We start from the raw sequence: 19,260 nt of genomic DNA, 5'->3' as shown, positions 1-19,260 counted from the left end.
CAAGAGCGACTATAATTTGTTTATACCTCCTTTTTTTATTAATTTTTTTTATTATTTTTTTATTAATTATGTTATTATCTTTGCGATAGAAAAGATGGTTTTCTTATATCAATTTATCTGAAGGAGTCTTATTATGAAGACTGACAAATGTTTGCTCCATTTCCAAATTACAGTGTATGCACATTCAGAAATCCTTCAATGTACAAAAAAAATCAATAAATCCATGTCTATTTTTGTTTACTGCTATTATGGTACTACAGCAGACAATATTGTTTAACAGTGGGAAAAGATTCACTCCTGTCAGCCAGAATCTGTTCAAATAAATGCAGGAATAATTACCGGTACATAAATAAATCTGTTATTAACAAACAACATTTGTTACCTGGCGTTAATTGCAAAAATCAACTTGTACTAAAAGAAGAATTAACCAGTCTATGTATCTGAGAAACCTCCTAAAATAATTTCCTGGTAGCTACACAACTTCACAAGACACAGCATGAGAATGTATTTAAGGTTACAGCATCCACATCTTAGTCTCTTTCATGGTAGATAAAGTGAAGTTCATTAAAGAAATTGTATTTTCTTGAACTACATGGTTACATGAATGTCTTTCAATTTTCCCTTTAACCACTGCAATATCAAAGCTTACTCACCACAGAATACTAACAATGTGCAAAGCAAATCAGTTTCCCAATAAATGTGCAAAAATGATCAAATTATTGCACTTTCTTCACTTTCAAATTTAGTGCAAGTCTTATCATGCCTGCATTTTGTGTAACATCAATCATAGCATTGTTGAAAACTGAAAACTGCTTATCAAGGGTAGGAGGTGATTGAAGGCGAGGCAGGTTTATTTGTCTATGGCACTTCTGGAGGGGGCGGAGTGGTGACTCGTCACCATGGCGGCCCTGTACCGCGGCCGGGTGTTGCCTAGCAACCACGGGATTGACATGCAGTGAGTGTGTTCCCGTCAGCTTGCTGAGCAATATGACTGCACTCCGTCCAAAAACAGACTTCAGAACAGGTCTTCAGAAACCAATGCGTCACGTGACTGAATGCTTCGTCCATTTTTTTTTATGCAGCCTTTGGTTCTAGCTCTGGGTACAGAAAGTAGGCGTGACCCTGACAACCTGAGGGTTCTGGTTCGTAATGGACCAGGAGATAAGAGATGTGTTTTGGTCCTAGACCATTCTGAGATTCCCATCATGTTGCCTGAACACTGCCCTGCACAAAACAACAAAACTAACCTCTGTCCCTTTATTTCCACACTGCCACATTTTGCTCACATAGACAATCGTACCTATTACCCTTTTTTGTAAGACCGTGCAGCCAGTTTCACCTCTCTCATGTGTGATCTGCTTTCCTCCCAGGGTGGCAAAGATGAAATCAAAGCAAAGGCATCAAAAACTGGGATTAAAATGGCTTTTCAGATTGTCAACAGACAGATCCTCCCAAAAAATAGAGCACCACTGTACGGAATAAAAGACGTAGAGACAAGATTTTTAAGAATGTATTAATATATATTATTTCGTGTTGTAAAATATACTAGTCTAATGATTCATTAGTCTGCTACTTAATGTTACAGGGATGACAGACTGACTCTAACATTTCCATTTTGTGTGAATAAACCATGTAAATAAATGTTGTGTAATCTATTTCCAAGGCTTAATGCTGAGCCTCAGTGTGAATGAGCAGGAGAACATGTCATCTGTCAGTCACGCATGTACGTTAAAGATTCATGGTGAGGCTATAAACAAGATTATAGCTGGCACGAGTGAACTGTTTACACTGATAATAATTGGCCTATGGCAAAATAAAAACAAAATACACTGATTTTCCAACTGAATATTTCAATAAAAAAGTTAAACCTAAAAAGTAGTTTTAATAAGCAAATTATTGCATATTGAAAAACAGCCCTGACACCAAGTCAGAAACAGACAAATGACAATTATACCACCAAAACTCAGAGTATCATAAAAAAAGGCAATTTCTACAGTTATATTGGTGCAATATATATTTGTGAAATAGTGTTTCTTGTCCCTGAATTATTGATTGCGACATATCCATTTAGGAAGGCCTGAAGCATTTTATTTATTTTTTCACTTCTTCCCCGCACAGATAAGTGTATCATGTTCACTGAGTGGGTGATGTGCTACATGAGAGAGAGATAGGAGCCAGTATCTGGGCTGCCGTGGCTTAGCTTACCAGAGGCCACAGTGACAGATGTGCTCTTTAATACCAGAGCTGGCAACCGTTCCATTTGGAGTGAATGTAAAGTAGCTCACTAAGTCGAGGAGGGAGGAAAACACCACAACTGTAGTGATAAAGTGGTACACTTGCAAGGTCATTCCTTTACAGGTTGTTTTCCTGAGTCACCTGTGCCCATCTTGTTACATCAGACGCTTTTCATTTCACAAATCCTGAAAGAGAGTGTTACTCTGTTTGGATGTAGATTTAACAGGCACTGTTTGTAAATGGGAAGCTGCAACAGGAACCCCGCTGCTTTGTCATTATTCCAGATATTTAAAAAGCAACCAATGCAGGCAAAACATTTTTTTCAATCTGAGAGTTGTGTCCTCAACCTTATATGCCCAAGAGCAAATCCACTGCCACGACTGTTCCAGCTGTTCCAGCTCTAAAAACCTGTCATTTTGTAAACATTAATTTCTCCTCATACTTGGCCAAGTCAAAAAATAAGGCTGTTCATGGTGAGACTGCTCCAACTGCCTCTAAAACGTCCTTCCCAAAGACTGCTCTGTCACAGGAAGAGCATGTTCCGTGCCGTCTGCTTTCAAACACCAAAGGATTCGATTATTAATTTGGTTGGTGATTATATCTTTGTTCAGCCCATTTCTTTTCTTCTGACACCAGTTGAAAGTGTCAAAAGGGAAAAAAAAGTGAAAACAGCACTGACTCTGACTGATGGCAGCAAATTAACTTCAGGTATGAATTTTCTTCACAAAATGGATATGCAGCTTCTTAAATTAGAACTGTTCATGTGCATCATATTCTTTTAAATAAGAAAAAAAAGAGGCTCTCCTCTGACATTTTCCAAAGATGTTTTCTTTTTCCTTTTCTTTTTGACTATTAAAATGGAAATATTTAATGATACTTAAACTTTAAAAGCTTAGTACTTTAGCTTTCAGATTCTGGCACGTAAGAAATCACTTCTTCTGAAGTACGCTCTTTTTTTATTTGAGAACAATGTTCCTCATCACCGGTTTTAATAAAAACAATCGTTTATCTCACGAAGAATATTTTGCCCAGCACTTTCACTCATGGCTCAATCTTAGATTCTTTATATTGGCAGAGCAGCTAACCGCTGTTCAGTGTCTTTGTCTTTAAGCATTATTTATTCAGTTGTAATCAATCTCTGTATAATTCTATTAAAATGCACATCGCCTGCGTATCTGCCATGAATTCTAATGTTCACTAATGGCTTTTACCATATGTGCAACACATTTTCACATTCCCAGCAGCATCACAGAAGATTCTTTGGTGCATTGTGAGATTTTTTTTTTTTTTTTTTTTTTCATTTTGCTTTTAGGTGTTTTGGATCAAATGTTGGTCACAGTATGATTTTCATTAATACTTTGGAAAAAGGAAACTGTTTGCATTGGCCTAGATACTGCTAAATGCTAAACTTATCTGGTCATGTTGACACAACAAGCCACATTCATGCAGCGCTTCTTAGTCTAAACAGCTTTATCAGCCTCGTCACTGCTTTTTCTGTAACATATGCACACTGACACAGCGAAGACCTCAGGGCCAATAAAGTGTTAGCGTTTTAACACAGGACACTTGGTCATGTGAACTGAAGAAGCCAAAGACTGAACCACCAAATATCCTAAATTCTAGGCCATAGATGCCCTCTACTAATAACACAAGTGATGCACCTATGGCAAAGAAGATTTTTTAATCTAGTGTAAGAACTGTGAGATTGTAATCCTTTGACTGGCTGACCTTTTCAGTGCTTCCACTTTTATTCAGGTATTAAGGATTCTCATTAGTTTCTGCCAGACTGCCAATGATGGAATCCTTAAGTACAAAGATGATTGTTGATTTTTATCATAGGGTATGTTCAGTAGAAAATGGGGGCTTTGCTCAGGATAGAAGTTGTAAACATAAAGTCATTCAAAAGAGAAAATACCTGTTCTTTCAGTTCTAAAGTTTTCATGTATTGGAACATAATAAAAATCGTCAAATACTTATCAACTCTTAAGATTAACATTTTGTTTTTTATTAAACCTTTATCTCATCAGGCAAGCAATTAGGAACAGGTTCTCATTTAAAAATGCGGCCTGAGGCCAAGGAGCAATTATGTAAAAAGAACCTGAAACGAACGTCGATACATGCCATATTATATGATTTAAAGTTAGAAAGTATTTATTTAACAAATGCTTACCCACAATTCAGAAGCAGCATGTAAGAACTAGGCCCCTTGATTCAATCGCATGTAAAACCTCCCTCAGCAGCAATGATGTGTTGATGTGTTTTTTTCATATATGATCTTGTCTCTGATTCTCAAATTGTTGTGAAGATATTTTGGTCCACTCTGCTTTACAGAGTCGCTAAATTAACAGATTTTTTTTTTATGCACAGACCTCTTAAGGTCCTGCTACAGTACTTAAGCCACAGTGACTGATTTGTTGGTGAGCTTGAGATCATAGTCCTGTTGCATGACCTAGTTCTAGCCAAGCTTTCGCTGTGAGACAGATTGTCAAACATTTGAGAGTAGAAATCTTTGGGGTTCATGGATGACTTAATGGCTGCAGAATGCCAAGTTCTTGTGGGTACAAAACAAGCCCGAATCACGGCCCCTTCACTGCTGTGCTTGAAATTTGGTTTCAAGGCTTAAGCTGGTACGCTGTGTTTGGTTTTCACTAAATGTGGCACTATGAATTATGAGCAAACTCACTGTAAGGTGTGTTTCAATTGTCAGAGAAGAGGCTGTCTCTTAGCAACCCGTTCAAAAGGCCCTACTTGTTCAACCTCTAATTATACCGTTGTGATCATTTACATTTAACATGCTAATTTTGTATATTTTTACTATGTTCACATTACTAGCCATAATGTCCAATTCTAATGGAATTTCTAATAAGTAAAGGATCTCATAATATTTGACAGAGGCAGGATATAAATAGTGAATTTAGTTTTAGTGAACAGTGGTTTTAGTTTCAATGTTTGACAGGTATTCACATCAGATTCCCCACGCTCTTGTTTGGGAACAATCAATAAATTGCCAACTGAAAGAAACATTGCAGAATTTCTGTTTCAATAGCTTACATACCAGACTTGAAACATACAGTAAGCCAAATTGTAGCAAACGGATTGGAAAATGAGTCAAACCTCTCTAAACTGCATTAGACGATTTCTTTTAAATGTTATGTTAGTATTAGTGTGGAAAATATTAGGATGTGGGCTTATTTTGTCCATTACTACGATTTGGCTTAGGTTTGGAAACACTAGGTTTGAAAGTTATTGAAGAAAAACATGACTATTACAAAAAGAAAAGTCTCCAAATGCAGTAGAAAGAAGTTTGTCTCATTGGTCTGCTGCAGTTAAGAAATTTGAGAAAAGAAAAATGTTTGGAAGTCTGTCATCATCTGCTGTAAAAGCTTTTGATATATATATATATATATATATATATATATATATATATATAAAACTAATCACATACTTTTGTATAAAATTCTGTATAAAATAGAAAAAGTAATGAAATGCAACATAAATGGGTGTCTTTTATTTGTCTATTGAAATATTACAATCATCTTATATACTATAAACTATAAACTAAATGAATATTAATAGCAATCCAAATGTTTCCCCATTAAAAATAATATAAGAGGTCATCAAATGCAGTACAAAGAGATGTGTTTCATTTGGCTTTGTATGAAAGTTTTCAGTTAAAAAGGGAAAAGAAAATCAATGAAGACTGATTTTTTTTCCCTCATACTAATATTAATATAACACTTTAGAAATAATTTAATGCAGTTTAAAGATATGTGTGTCATTTTTTGAATCCCTGTACTACAACTCAGTTTAGGTCTACATGGTATGGAAGCTATTGAAAAAAATCTGTGTTTTATCCATTCAGTTGATAATTTATTTATGGCACCTCAATGAAAATGTACTGGATCAGAAATTACTGTCTGCTGAATAGTCAACCTACAATAAAATTCACTATGATGATTTTGCTGCATTGCCAGTGTCATGGCCAGTTCTCTATTTGCCTGCTGAGAAATCCACCCCCCTTCACACAGCTCAGTACGTGCCTATAGATAAAAAAAAAAAAAAGACTGATAGACCTATGTCCGTTCTCACTCTAGGATGTTGCATATCCTATCTAGGACCAGTGGACTATCCTGAAATGGCACAATTAATTAATTTGGAAGTTAAATTGACCATTGGATTTTTGTTTCCACACTTCCACACACACTTTCCACAAACTTTCAGTTAATCAAGTGAATTTCATTAGCAGTACCGGGCTGCAACCAGGCTTGCTATTTCAATTATGTAATAAATTTACTCTTTAGAAAATACAGCCATTTTAATATGAAGAACTTCCAGTTGTCAATGGCTCAAAATTATTTCAACAGAGTGACAAAATAGTAAATATAACAATTTTTTTAAATACTTGAAAGAAGATCGTTTGCAGTGGTTGACTAGTCTAGAAGCAATGGATTTCACCGAACTTCACCAAACTAAAAGAGTAATTGTAACAGTAATTCTTTTAGCAGAAACTTTTAGTCAAAGCAACTTAGAAGACAATAATGAAGCTACAGCACAGTGAGATACCCTGCATGGGATTAAGTACTAAGCCGATTAAATAAATGTGAAAAGAAAAACATGTAAGGTGCCAAAAAATACCTGCAAGGTAGTCCTGTAAATAAAGCAAATGTATAAAAGGTCCAGTTAGATATAAATTAGATAAATAAGGATTTTAGAGGGGCTTTGGAGAGGAGGTGCTCTTGGAAGGGATGCATCTTTCAAAAGTCTTATAAAAGTAGAGACGGGTGTCCACGCTCTGGACACTGGTAGCTCATTCCACAAGCGTGGGAATGAAAAGTCTGGATTGCATTGTGTGTAAGGGTGGCAGTGCCAGATGGCGTTCCATGGAGGAGCATAATGATCAGGCAGGAGTATAAGCCTTAAGGATAGAGTAAAATAACTGGGTGTAGACCCAGAAGTCAATTTGTAGGCAGGCCTTAGTGACTTGAACTTTATTTGGACAGCCAAGGGTGGCCATTGGTGTTCAGCGAGTAACGGCATGACGTGGCCAAACACCAGACACCTTGCTGTGTTCTGGACCATCTGTAGAGGTTTAACTGTGCACCCTGGGAGTGTATTGGAGATAACCATGGCCTGAACCAAGATGGATGCAAGAATATCTAAGAGACAGGCTGAGATTCATGCCGAGACCTTGGAGTCATTAGGTGGAAATGGCAGATATAGCTTTAGCATGCAAGGTAATAACCAGGCCCAAGGATGAGGAGGTGTATATAAGAAAAGAGAACGGTGCCCAGCATCAAGCTATGGGGCACTCCTGTGAAGAGGGAAAGAGTACTGGACATCATGCCAAAGGCGACTAAAACATCCAAAAGGATAAGAACCAAGGACTGAAAGGCAGATTCTGCTGTCTCAAGTTATTCTATTTCAATGCAAAGACAACTTTTAAAGCAGGACTTATTGGGATAAAGGAGGTCATATTTTGAGAGGAAATCTGACACATACTAGTTGATATTGTGAAGAGGTTTTTCTTCATAGAAAGTATTCTGTGATTGTCCACTTTAGTCGTCATCTGTGATCTCACAGCCCTTTTGATGTTGTAGAGCTCATCAGCGCTTTCTTGTTTTTAAACAATGAACCAATTTCAGACCTTTAATGCGTTTCATTTCATTCAAGTAACAAGGGAAGGAATCACACTTGACCAATTAACTTTCATCAAAATTCTGTTTAATTTCCAAATATTTTTGAGCCACTGAAAATGGAGGTACTTTTCCAATGGTAATGGACATATGTTTTGTGATACCAGTTAAATCTGAAAGTCTGCATTTTGATTACATCTCGTTTATTTCAAGTCTGTTGTGATGGTAAATTTACAAGCCAGATAATATTCAGTACTACTGTAGATGAAAAGCCTTCAACCGTATGTCAGTGATATATGACGTTTGAGTCCAAAAAGTCTCCACAGTATCATCTTACAATATTTTACGTACTTCAAGTGCTTTGTAATGCAAAAACATGCAAACGCTATGCAGTATTGATCACTGGAGACTCAAGTAACTGAAGTACTGAGGGCGGATGGAGAGGATAAGGGAAGAGGGGGAGAGAGGAATGACTGGGGTTGATTGAGAAATGACTGAAGGAAGCTTAAGCTGCTATGATTGGTCAGGATTGACATTTCCAATGAAACTCTTAAAGCTGCTTTACAAATCAGTTTTGTCACAATTTCTCAATTTTTGCCATCTTCTTAAAAAAAAAAAAATCAGTCCTTATTCATTCCAAGTGGTCATCAAATACATAGTTATAGGCTTTACGGTTAAAACCTTTTTTACATGCTTTTCACACCCATTTCCCTTGTCAAGTTGGCAATATTTTATCTACTTTATATTGTTTTTTATTTGCTCGCAGCTTAAGAAAACTGGGTTCATAGCTTCTTTTTTTTTTTAGCAGACATGCAAAGAATAAGCAAAGTACTGAGTATTAAGGCATGGCTCAAGCACAAATAAATACCAGTGAAATCATTTTCCTTTTCATCCTAAACGCTTAATATGTTCTTCACTGTGACATCCTCTTGCCGCATGTTTGACAGATAATTCTCCCCATCTACACGCACTGGAACGCAGACTAAAGGCTGATTTATGGTCCGCGTTACACCAACGCAGAGCCTTCGCCGTTACCTACGGCGTAGGTTCTGCGTCGATTTAACGCGGAACCAAAACGTAAGGTTGTGGCGACACTATTATGTATGATATGGACTTTTAGGGAGATTTACTGATGGTTTTTGCTTAAATAACGCCCTCTCTTCAGGAAACATAAACACAAGATTACGAGGTTTTTATCTTGTTAAAAACCACGTATTCTGACACAGTGAGTATCTAAAGTGGGCAGTGCGAAAAGGCTTCAGGTGCACTGCACCTTGGCATACTCTGGTCTTGCACACGTTCTTAAGCTTGTTTTACATCCCAGGGACTCAAAACAAGCAATCTGTTCCTGCCGCGCTCACTTACCTTGTGTGCGTGCTGTTGTTATGGTTGCAAAGACTATCTGTAGGATCATCCAGCTCCGCCGCTGAAAGCTCATGTTGGCACGCGGCGCGGCTCCTGTCCTCAGCGTGGTTCAGGTTCCTTTCAGCAGAACATGGAGCAGAAAGTTTCATTCATTCCTGCAGTTCGCGCGCTCAGCATCAGCACACCTGTGGGAGTGGAAGTTGCGGAGTATAGTCCGCGTTGCAGGTAACATGGAGATCGGCAGCCACTTGACTGTGCGTAAAAGTTGTGCGTAACTGTCCCGGTGCTGTGTTCTCCCGGGGGTCTGGTGTCCGAGCGCAGGACGGGAGCTGGAAGGGAGGACGGGTCCGTTTCGATCAGCGTCTCTCAGAGATTTAGCCGGGGTTTTTCTCCAGGTCTGATCAGTGTCTTCCAGAGATTGAGCCTGTCTCCAGGTCTGCCGCCGCGCCTGGCATTCTGCGGCGTTTAACGGCTGTTTGCAGATCACTGACTATCTTGTGCGCAATCCTCAGGGTACTAAACTCATCATCTGTCACTGTTCATCCGCTCAGGAAGCCACGTCCAAACGCCGTTGGTTGGATTAACCCTGCGTAGGCTTTATCTAATGTGAGGAGAAACGATCAAACGTTATATTGTTTTCCCGTTAACTGGCTTTTGTACGCTTTATTTGCAGATTCAAAGTCAGCCTCAAAAAAAATGAAAGCATGTTTTATTCCTATTTTTTTGTGCAGGGTAAACATTCAAATCTTAAACAAAAAATACATTATTTAAATAAAATTAATAAATTAAAAAGAATATGGAAAAAAATATTATTTTTTTTAGAAAAAATAACCTCCAAATGTAATCTTCAAATCTCTTTGACGTGTTTTCAGCCGACAGAGCTGACTGCCATGCTTCCCTCATTACTGTCAAATTGAAAGCACCTGCGACAAAAGAAAATGCGGATGTATCGTTGCAATAAATAAACAGTAAATGCATAGTAGGCTATACCTAAATCAAGTGGAATTTTGACTTATACAAGCCCCCCAGTCTCACTCAGTTTAATGCCACTCTAAAATATGAATAATATAGAACAGGAAGCTGATTAATTTCACCCAAAATCATAAAAATAATCCTCTGTGAAGGATGTTGTCTGGCAAGTTGCAAAGTCACATAAAACTATTCAAGCTACATTTAAGTCATCAATATAGCTCATTAAAGATTGTGAGTGAATCGGAGTTTTCTTTTCAAATTTTAAATGTGACCATTTGAATGTCTTTTCCTGTTTTTAATAAAAGGTGTATTAAAGACACTACAGCTTTGATTCTAATGGTCACTGACTTCGTAGGAGAGCATCAGGTGGATTTAGTGCCCTCTGATGGTAAAGAGACGTTTACATGTCAAGAAAGCAAAGGTGAATGATTGATATTGCTTGCAGCAAAGTTGCATCATATCTTGTTTAGTTTTCCACTTATTTCATTTCATTAAAAGAGAACCTGACAAACCGAGGAGCAGGATTTAAATTCATGCATTTTACTGTAATGCTTATGCAGCTATAGCAGGAATCTTTATTTGTTGTTTAGGAGCATTGTGCATATTTCACTGGAGCAAATATAGCAATCTTTGAGAAACACACCACAAATTTTAGTAATTTAACCTCCTCAGTGAGAGAATTTGGCACATATGCTAACTTATTTGACATCAACAAAAGTTACCTGTTCACACACTTGTGGTTGTAGCTTGCCAACATGTTGGGGCAAATATGATGGGGCATTATTGACTAATAAAGAGGATAATCCAACATATCAGCACATAATATGCGACCAAAGCTTCGCAGTATCTGGATGCAGGAGGATGTTGCCACCAGCTACCACTGTGAGTATATTTGAGCTCCTCCCCATCACTGCAGTACTGTGATAAGCAGCAGCGCCATGTGTGCAGGGGTTTCTCCAGTAGTACTGCCATGGGATAATTTAGATCCCCTCCTATGTACCTGCACCTCGCATACACAGAAGTGTGTAGAAAGGGAGGTTGGGAAGGCTTACCAGAAAACTGGGACTGGAGCTAAAGCACCCTCAATATTTCATCAAAATTCAGAAAAGAGTAGTTGCATGAAAAAGATATGAATACTTGTCATACATGTATCGAAGCATACATATTTCACCCTCATCTGCAGACGTTAAAAGACACGAGGAAAAAAAAAACAAGTATATAATCGTCTGGTTGATCAATTCCCCAAATAATATTTGTTTAAAAGAAGAAGAAAAGAAGAAGAAGAAGAACACGGGTGGGGACATGCCTATGTAAGGAAGAGCTTTTGTCTTTTTTTGTTTTCTTGTTGTCATCTAGTGTAGCACAATAAAGAATGACTTTTTTCCAACCTACCCAAGGGAGCATCCAGAGTAGCTTCCAGATGCAGAAAAAACATGCGGTGAAACCTATCAAGAATATGCTCCAAGCACTTTAAGAGCAGAGAAACAAGACAAGCCTCCGGATATGCAAGTCAAGATGCTGACATAGATGGATGTCATGGCAGAAATGTGCCAGAGTGGGGAGAGTGGCCATAAACTGGTGATAGATGTTAGGGCCAGGAGGCAGGGAATGTGTTTTCAGTGTACATCATACTTCTGTTTGACAGATGAAAATATCTTCTGCTGAGGTACATTTAGGTATAATGGTAAAACAAATGTGATAATGTTCCCATTCTCATTTTCATTGTCAACTCAGAAAGAGAGTTCACAAAAGTTTACATTTAACATTGTTACAAAGTGCTGAGGGTTGATTGTTCGGGTACAATACAGGGTGTTCATGGTCAAAGAAGTAGAACTGATATCTTCCAGGTGATGGAGCACCGGTTCAATTTCCAGTGAGTTTAAAGATCAGAGTCCTATTTACCTCTTTTTCAGATATTTTTGCACAATCCCAATTTAGGAACCATTCCATACCATTCCATTTAGGAAAAAGATCATTAAAAATGATTTCTACTTCATGGTTTTGCCTACTGCATGAACTCCCTTTTTTTTTCTCCTCATCAACTTGATTTCATCTAAAAATGCCCATATTTGCATTTCGTGCATTTCGGGCCTGCAATGCATGCCGGTAAAAGTTGAGAGTAGTTTCTTTCATCATACCGCAGTACTGTATATCTGTCTAGTCATTGGTCTGATCATATAGCAGTTTTAAAATGTAGTATTTGTTATCTCTGAGGAAAAAAAAATCACTCTCTCTCTCTGTTATTTATTTTCTTTTTTGACTCTATGGGCTTTTCCGTATTCACTCATTAACAAGCTGCACTTAATGCGAAGATATCGTAGAGACTGGAGATTGGTCTCACATCTGTACATACGCCTGAATTTGAAATGATTAAAGTGTTTATCATTTTACTAATTATCTTCACCGTAAGGGATTTTGGTCTCTGCTGGTTGCATTCCAATCAGTTTCCCCCTCAAGGAGACCACAGGGCTAAATGTTGTTACCCTTATGAAAAGCGAGGCTGCCTTTTTAATTCCTCCTTCTTGTTTTCAAGTTAAGCTGCCCAGCTCCAGCCTGTCGCTTCACATTTCTGTGCAGTCATAAACGTGGTTCCAGTTTTGGCTTAAAACTGCTGCCAAGAGAGAAAGATTCATACTAATGTCAAACAATTTCTTCAATTAGAAAAAAAAAATAGAGGCTCTCCAGCACTTTTGAAAATGGGCAACGGATTAGAGCCCCTCCCGCCCACCCCCCCAAAAAATGACAAGGAATGACACAGGGACAAACTGCGCTCCAAAACGACAGTGGAGTAAAACTACACCCATTCATGTTTCATATCAGACAGCTGTCTAACATCCATGTCAGTCGCTTCGTACGAACACAGGGAGGGATTCTCCCAGCAGAATAGGCTCTGGCAACACTTTTCATCACTAGTTTTTTTTTTTTGCAATGAATACCAATTCTTTGCTTGTAGTACTGGAACATGCTTTTCCATAGAGCTGTAGACTCGATAAAAGAAATACAAGCAAATGTTCAATATGCTGGAGGGTTCGTTCCGTTTGATGGCAGAGAAAATGGCTTCTGCATCCCATTTTTCCTTTTTTTTTTTAAATTATACATTTTTTTCATGTGACATGCCTGTATAGCCTCTTTTGCATTCCCACACAAGCTGCCGCTCACCAAACATTACAATCAAGTCCATAAAATGTAAAAAAGGTTCAAAGAAGAGACTTATGATTAATCTACACCCATAACCTGATTTTTCTTTATTCTCCAGAGTCCGAGAGGCATGAGAGTTAGATCTGCACCAATTTCACAAGTCAAACATGCGTGAAAGCTGTGTATACTAGTGATTCTGACCTTTGGGTTTATGCGTTTGACACTTTCTTGAAGTGTGTGATGAATCGTACCATCACCTCCTGCAGTGATAGCCATGAAAAGATTAGAGATGTGACGTGACAGGAAATTGGGATGCTCAAGTCTACATATTTATAGTGATAGTTCTCTTTAAATAGCACACCAGTAGCTGTTTTTCCAAACTGCTGTGCAAGTCAGTGCTGTCTGCAGTTTCTTAATCTTCCCCAAACAAGCAAGAGACAGCTCTCCGTGTTTGGGTTGAGTACCCTGAAGCAGCCAAAGGCAAATTTGTTTGTCCTAATCTCTACTGTGTGGTGTCTGTCTTCGGCCCCCCAAAGTCATAGTCACATAATCTGCTGTTTGTATTATTTTGACTTGGGGAAGTAGCAAGGAGTTGAAGTAGGAGAGTGCATGAAGGGAGCTGCCATGTCTTTCCCATCGATGGACACTGTATGTACCCTGTTAATCCTTGCAGTAATCCCACCATAACAGAGAAGCCGGGCACAACAAGGCAGGCAGGACAAGGCACTGCAGCCTCGGCCGGCAAGTCCTGTGTATCCACTCAGAGTCGAACACTGACTACAGTCATTTCACACACAAAAAATTGATGTGACGCTTGATTTGATTGATTATTGAAGTAATGTTTACGTGTCTGGATAAGTAACATATTCGACAACAACAGATTGTCTGCGTTTTGAATGAAGTTGAGTCAAAAAAAAAAGATGTGTAGAAATGATGTGTGGCATATCGTCAGATTGTTTTCTGATTGCTGATGTGAAGGCAGGGTATCATGAGCATCATTCGGGTAAGACAAAATTCTGATGTCAACTCCCCATGGGGTCTCAGAGCAGCTACCAAAACAGCAACAACCAGAACAAGTGTGAAATGTTGATCATGTGAAAGCCAGATGTTTGGTTGCTGTAATGGAAATATTCAGTCACTCTGGGGTCATTGTGAGTCCACTCAGGTCAGATTATTGTGTCTGTGCAGTTAAGGGTTTAGCTGTCTGACACAGCTGCAAATATGTTGTTTTGAGAACTGCAGGTTATTTTGTCTAAAGAGCTCTGGGCTCTGCTCTTCCACCCTTTGGGTGCAAAAGATAATTAAATAATTCACTAATTCGAGCCATATTGCCAAGTCTTTATTTTAGAGTGCAATTGTCTTATTCAGTCATTTCTAACTTGATGATGCAAACATGTCTTTTTACGTTTTAATTTTCATCAAGTGAGGCATTAAATGTCACAATGAGACAATTATTCCTGATGTTGGACTCAGGATTCTCCCAGAAATACAAACCTTGAAGGAATTATACACATACAATTGTAAAGTTAAAGCCTAAAGATTATTGCTTTTGAAGCAAATATTAGCTTCCCTCCAACATATATAAGCTAATACGGACAATTTCATCCAGGTGTCGATTATCAGATCTCTCATCTACTTTTAGTACTTTTAATGAAAATCAGAAATCTTTATTGCCAGGTGCAATAAAGAGCACGTTAGAGTTGTATGAATTTGTCAGGTGGGCACAGAGTAAAACAGAGTTGGGGGGGGTAATTTACTGCTTAATTGATGAAAAGAAACTAAACGTATCTTGGTATTGCAGGATGTTGTGTTGCAGTGATGCCAAGGAAGCACAAAGTGCTCTGAAGGTTCTCCATAGATTTGCAGTAATATAGATTTTTTGATTTTTGACTTTATATTAACAAATAACTATTCAATACTGGATTAAGCAGTTATGGAAATGGAGAGGTGTATGAATGGATAACTATTGAGTGAAGTGTCAACCAATATATTCATTAATTCTCTTTGGCGAACTTGAACTTTTCCCATCACCTTTTTCGTTGCACTACCTAATCAATTAGAATCAATTAGTTTTGAGCCTCTCATGTGTTGTTATTTGAATAATCAGTGCTAATCTGTGCTAATAATCAGTGCTAATTTACTTTTTTTTTTTTTTTTTTACGTGTGTATGTTAACTAACTGTTATGCTGAACCCTTCGTAAACATTGGTCTGAAAGCAAGACTATTTCGTGCATTGTTAATAAATGTGTCCAAGAATTATCCCTGACCCTCTTTAGTTGAAACTGTGCAGAGGTTAAGTGATAAAGTAGATAACAGAGAACTGAGCTTGTTTTATATGACAGCACCACTGGCTTTGTGACAGCTTTAGTGGATTAAATCTCCACTACAATCTAGTTTGGCTGACAGCTATAAAGGTCAAAAATGGGGGGCTATACAGTTGCTAGCAAGCTGAGAGGCCTTGACCCAAATTTAAAATGTACGCCAAAACAACATGTAGATCCTCGGTACGTAGAACTTGCTAGCTGCTCAGCCGAACGGCGGAAGAGAACAAGAAACGATGATAACGAAGCGTCTACCCGGGGCTAAGATCAAGGACAGTTAAATACAAAGCAGGCCAGCAGCAAAGACATTAATCCACTTTGAGAACGGCCCATAAATGTTACTCAATGGTTCTGTGATGATTGAGGGGTCAGCGTGACTGAATTGTAACACCCTATTGGTTACGAATTAAGGTCATAAGGTGAGCCTCGGTAGAATCAGATTGTCAAGGATGAGAGGTGCCTGGGGCAGCGTTCAATAAAACATGAGAGCAATCTTCTCACCAGGAGTTAAAGTGCTTTGCAGTTCAACTGCATGCAGCCCAAACAGATTTCCCATGTGAGCCAAAAGGACTGCAGCTGCTCATTCACCACAGCTGGCAATCCAAGCTGCCATCAAATCGACAGCCGCTGCCAGAAATAGTGCTGGAAATTGGTCAAACTATCACACAGTATCTGACCTCTGACAAAGCTTATCTTACACATGAAAACGCATGGAGCTGAAATGATAGTGTCTGTCTGCTCCAGCTCCTCTTTCTGCCTCATTAGTTGCAGATATTGGATAGGTTATCGCAGCTTACAGTACATTTTAATGCAGGAGCTGGCTCACCTTATCCTGAAAATACTGACGGAGAAAGGTTACATCTTTTGAGAGAACATCAGACCTAAAGTTCCTGTTTAATATGATGATTGGATATGTGCTTGCTGCTTTTCCTATACATTTACTGTGGAGAAATTAGGGTGTCAATGATAGCCATGTCTTGGGTTTGTTCCATCTCTGAACGCTGTCTGCTACAGGGCATGAAATTAGGAAAAGGGTGATAAGCTTCTCCCCCTTGCAGAGGTGAACATAGTCAATTGTGATGGAAAGAATTACAACACGCATGTCAGAGTTATAAAGTGTGTTTATAACACCTCGAAATTCACAACTACATCAAACACAGTCAGCAGTCCATGTTTGGACATGGTCATTTCTGCATAAAATGGAAACAGATACATACAAATGCAGTCATATTTATTTCATATTTATTTCATTATTAATTATAAGTACCTCATCACCATAACTGTTGTCCATTGTTATTGTAGTTTGTTGTGCTGGTCTGTGCTGGTCCCTCCTTTTATCTTCTGCATATGTTTGCAGGCCAGAGCTTCCAGAGCTGCATGCTGACCTGCAGTACCACGCTCTGATCATCCCAGTGTTTAGCTCCACCTGTCTGTATAGATGTATCTGTTGGATATTTACTGATATGCTGCCCCACCCTCTGACCACCTCAGTGGCTGCTGTCTAAATCTGTTTAAATAGTTATATACTCATCCCTGTAGTACACCAACTAAGCACATATCAAGAATATGTACATATAACTCTCTTAGTTCTTCAGCTAACAGATAATTAATAATAATATATCTTGTACATTTGACAATATATTTCTGTCTCTCCTCTCTCTGTTCTTCATTCTCCAAGAAATGCTTTTGAAAAAAAAGCTCTCATCTTGGCATAAATCCTGTTGAGTGCTGGTAGAGAGAAAGCGCATGCAGCTAACTTTCTCAAAGTAAAAAAGCATCATCAAAAGTATATGGAAGTGAATTGAATCAAATTAAACTTACTGTGACATCGACTCCGAAAATGATTGGCAGTTGTCCTAGTTGTTCTATTTGAATTTATCTTACATTCCCCTCTTTATAATTTTATAATAATGCACTCCAAATGGCTATTAGCCCTTTCTATACTGAAAATTGTTTTTCTCCTCGCTAACATCGTTTCTCTTCTGCATTGTGTTAAAACACATCTAACTTCTCCAGGCAACAAAAGTGCCCAAAAGGGCATTTACAGAAGTGCTTGCACTTACTGATGATAAAATAATCAAGTGCATTTGATTAGCAGCACCTGGCTACTACAAACACTCTTCATTTCTATGAAAACTGCTTAAGATGTAACATGTTTTCAAACTTTAGGAGATATTGATGATGACAAAATATTTCCTCACATTGACAAGACAGTGTATGTATGTACTGTATATGTATGGCTTCAGTTTGAATCAAATTAATACTGCCACAGATGAAAGCCCGCAGCAAATTAAGATGGGCGGACAACAACCATCAAACTTCCAATTCCTCCACCAAAGCACTTTTGGAGCCTCTCTTGAAGACCAGGGGGCTTGCGCATGTTAAGCCCAATTTCCTTTCACTGATAGAGTGCCAGGTTCCAGGAATTACCTGGAAAACTGTGATCAGGTCGAGGGGATTAACAGAAATGTTCTCTTCCAGAAGTCAGAGTACTTTTTTCATCTCCGTAGGATGGTTAAGGAATAGGCCAATGGGGGCACATCAGTGCTCGACTTTAATTTATGCATATTTCTTTTCATGCAAACTTACAAGAGCAAGACATGCAGACTGAGCAGTTAGTCAGCCATGATATTAGATTTTTTTCCTGCCTCTGAAGGATGATGGTGTGTACACATGAGGAGTTTGAAAACAGGCAACATGTCAGTCTAACAGCAGGTGAAAGGAAAGATGTGGCATTCTATGCAATCATGCTATGTAATACAAATAAACAGGTGAGTATTTATCCAAGTATTCAATCAGTCAGCAGTACAGTGGCGTAGCTGTGCTGCCATCTAGTGCATCAATGCTCTACCTCACTGTTTGTTAAGCTTGCAGTGGATATAAAACTAATTCTGGTTTGGGCTCCTTTCATTTTCTTTTCATTTATCTCCTGTACCGCTGGCTGGGTTGGGGTGGGGTGAGGGCCTGTGCAGTATTTGTGTGTTGGTGAGGATTGTGCCTTAGTATATACTTCTTTTTTTCCCCCACAGTATCTTAGAGTGCCAAGTAGTGAGTGCCCATGTCTCCAGCGAGGGTAATCCCACAGAGAATCAAAGCTGTAGTTCTGGCAGTATTGCCACGCTGCTTCCATTTAAACTTCACAGAGTGGATCTGTGTTAGCCTTTGAGGCGTTATATTAAAATTACAAAGGAAAGACAGAAAAAAAGAAAGAAAATTGGAACTACTTTGATACCAAAATAATACATTAATAAATAAATAAATAAATATGACTGTTCTTAATGTTATGAGGACACTACGGCTGCTATTACTTTTACTTCTACTGCTGTAAATAATAATGCTGCAGAAGCAGCTAAGCTGGTTCTGTCCAAATACACACTAAAGTGTTAAAAAAAGCAGGCTCTGGTTTTATACAGGATCTCTCGGACAACACCAGTGATTTTCTAAAGTCCTGGAATCTTTCTGAGGTGAGAAATGAGCAGTCTCAGTAAAGGTAAGCATTTCCTGCAAAGTGCAAATTTACCGTCACTGTGATGCAAGCTGGCAAGTGCACTGCAGATAGTTTTTCGGAAATACTCTGGGATGTAGTTGTAAATCTG

General features: G+C 38.5%; 1 protein-coding gene across 1 annotated transcript in view; it reads right to left on the bottom strand.

Annotated features, from left to right (window-relative positions):
* LOC133451577 (transmembrane protein 132D) overlaps positions 1 to 9,732 on the bottom strand; it is a 35,930-nt gene extending 26,198 nt beyond the window's left edge. Inside the window, exon 1 of the mRNA XM_061730758.1 lies at positions 9,234 to 9,732. Within this exon, the coding sequence (XP_061586742.1) occupies positions 9,234 to 9,306 (73 nt within the window). The 5' untranslated portion in view covers positions 9,307 to 9,732. The remainder of the gene's footprint in view (positions 1 to 9,233) is intronic.
* Between the last annotated feature and the right edge of the window lie 9,528 nt (positions 9,733 to 19,260).

This window comes from Cololabis saira, chromosome 9 (assembly GCF_033807715.1).
Source record: "Cololabis saira isolate AMF1-May2022 chromosome 9, fColSai1.1, whole genome shotgun sequence".
NCBI lineage: Eukaryota > Metazoa > Chordata > Actinopteri > Beloniformes > Belonidae > Cololabis > Cololabis saira.
The sequence above is the reverse complement of the archived record's forward strand: the minus strand, read 5'-3'. Positions and strand labels throughout refer to the sequence as shown.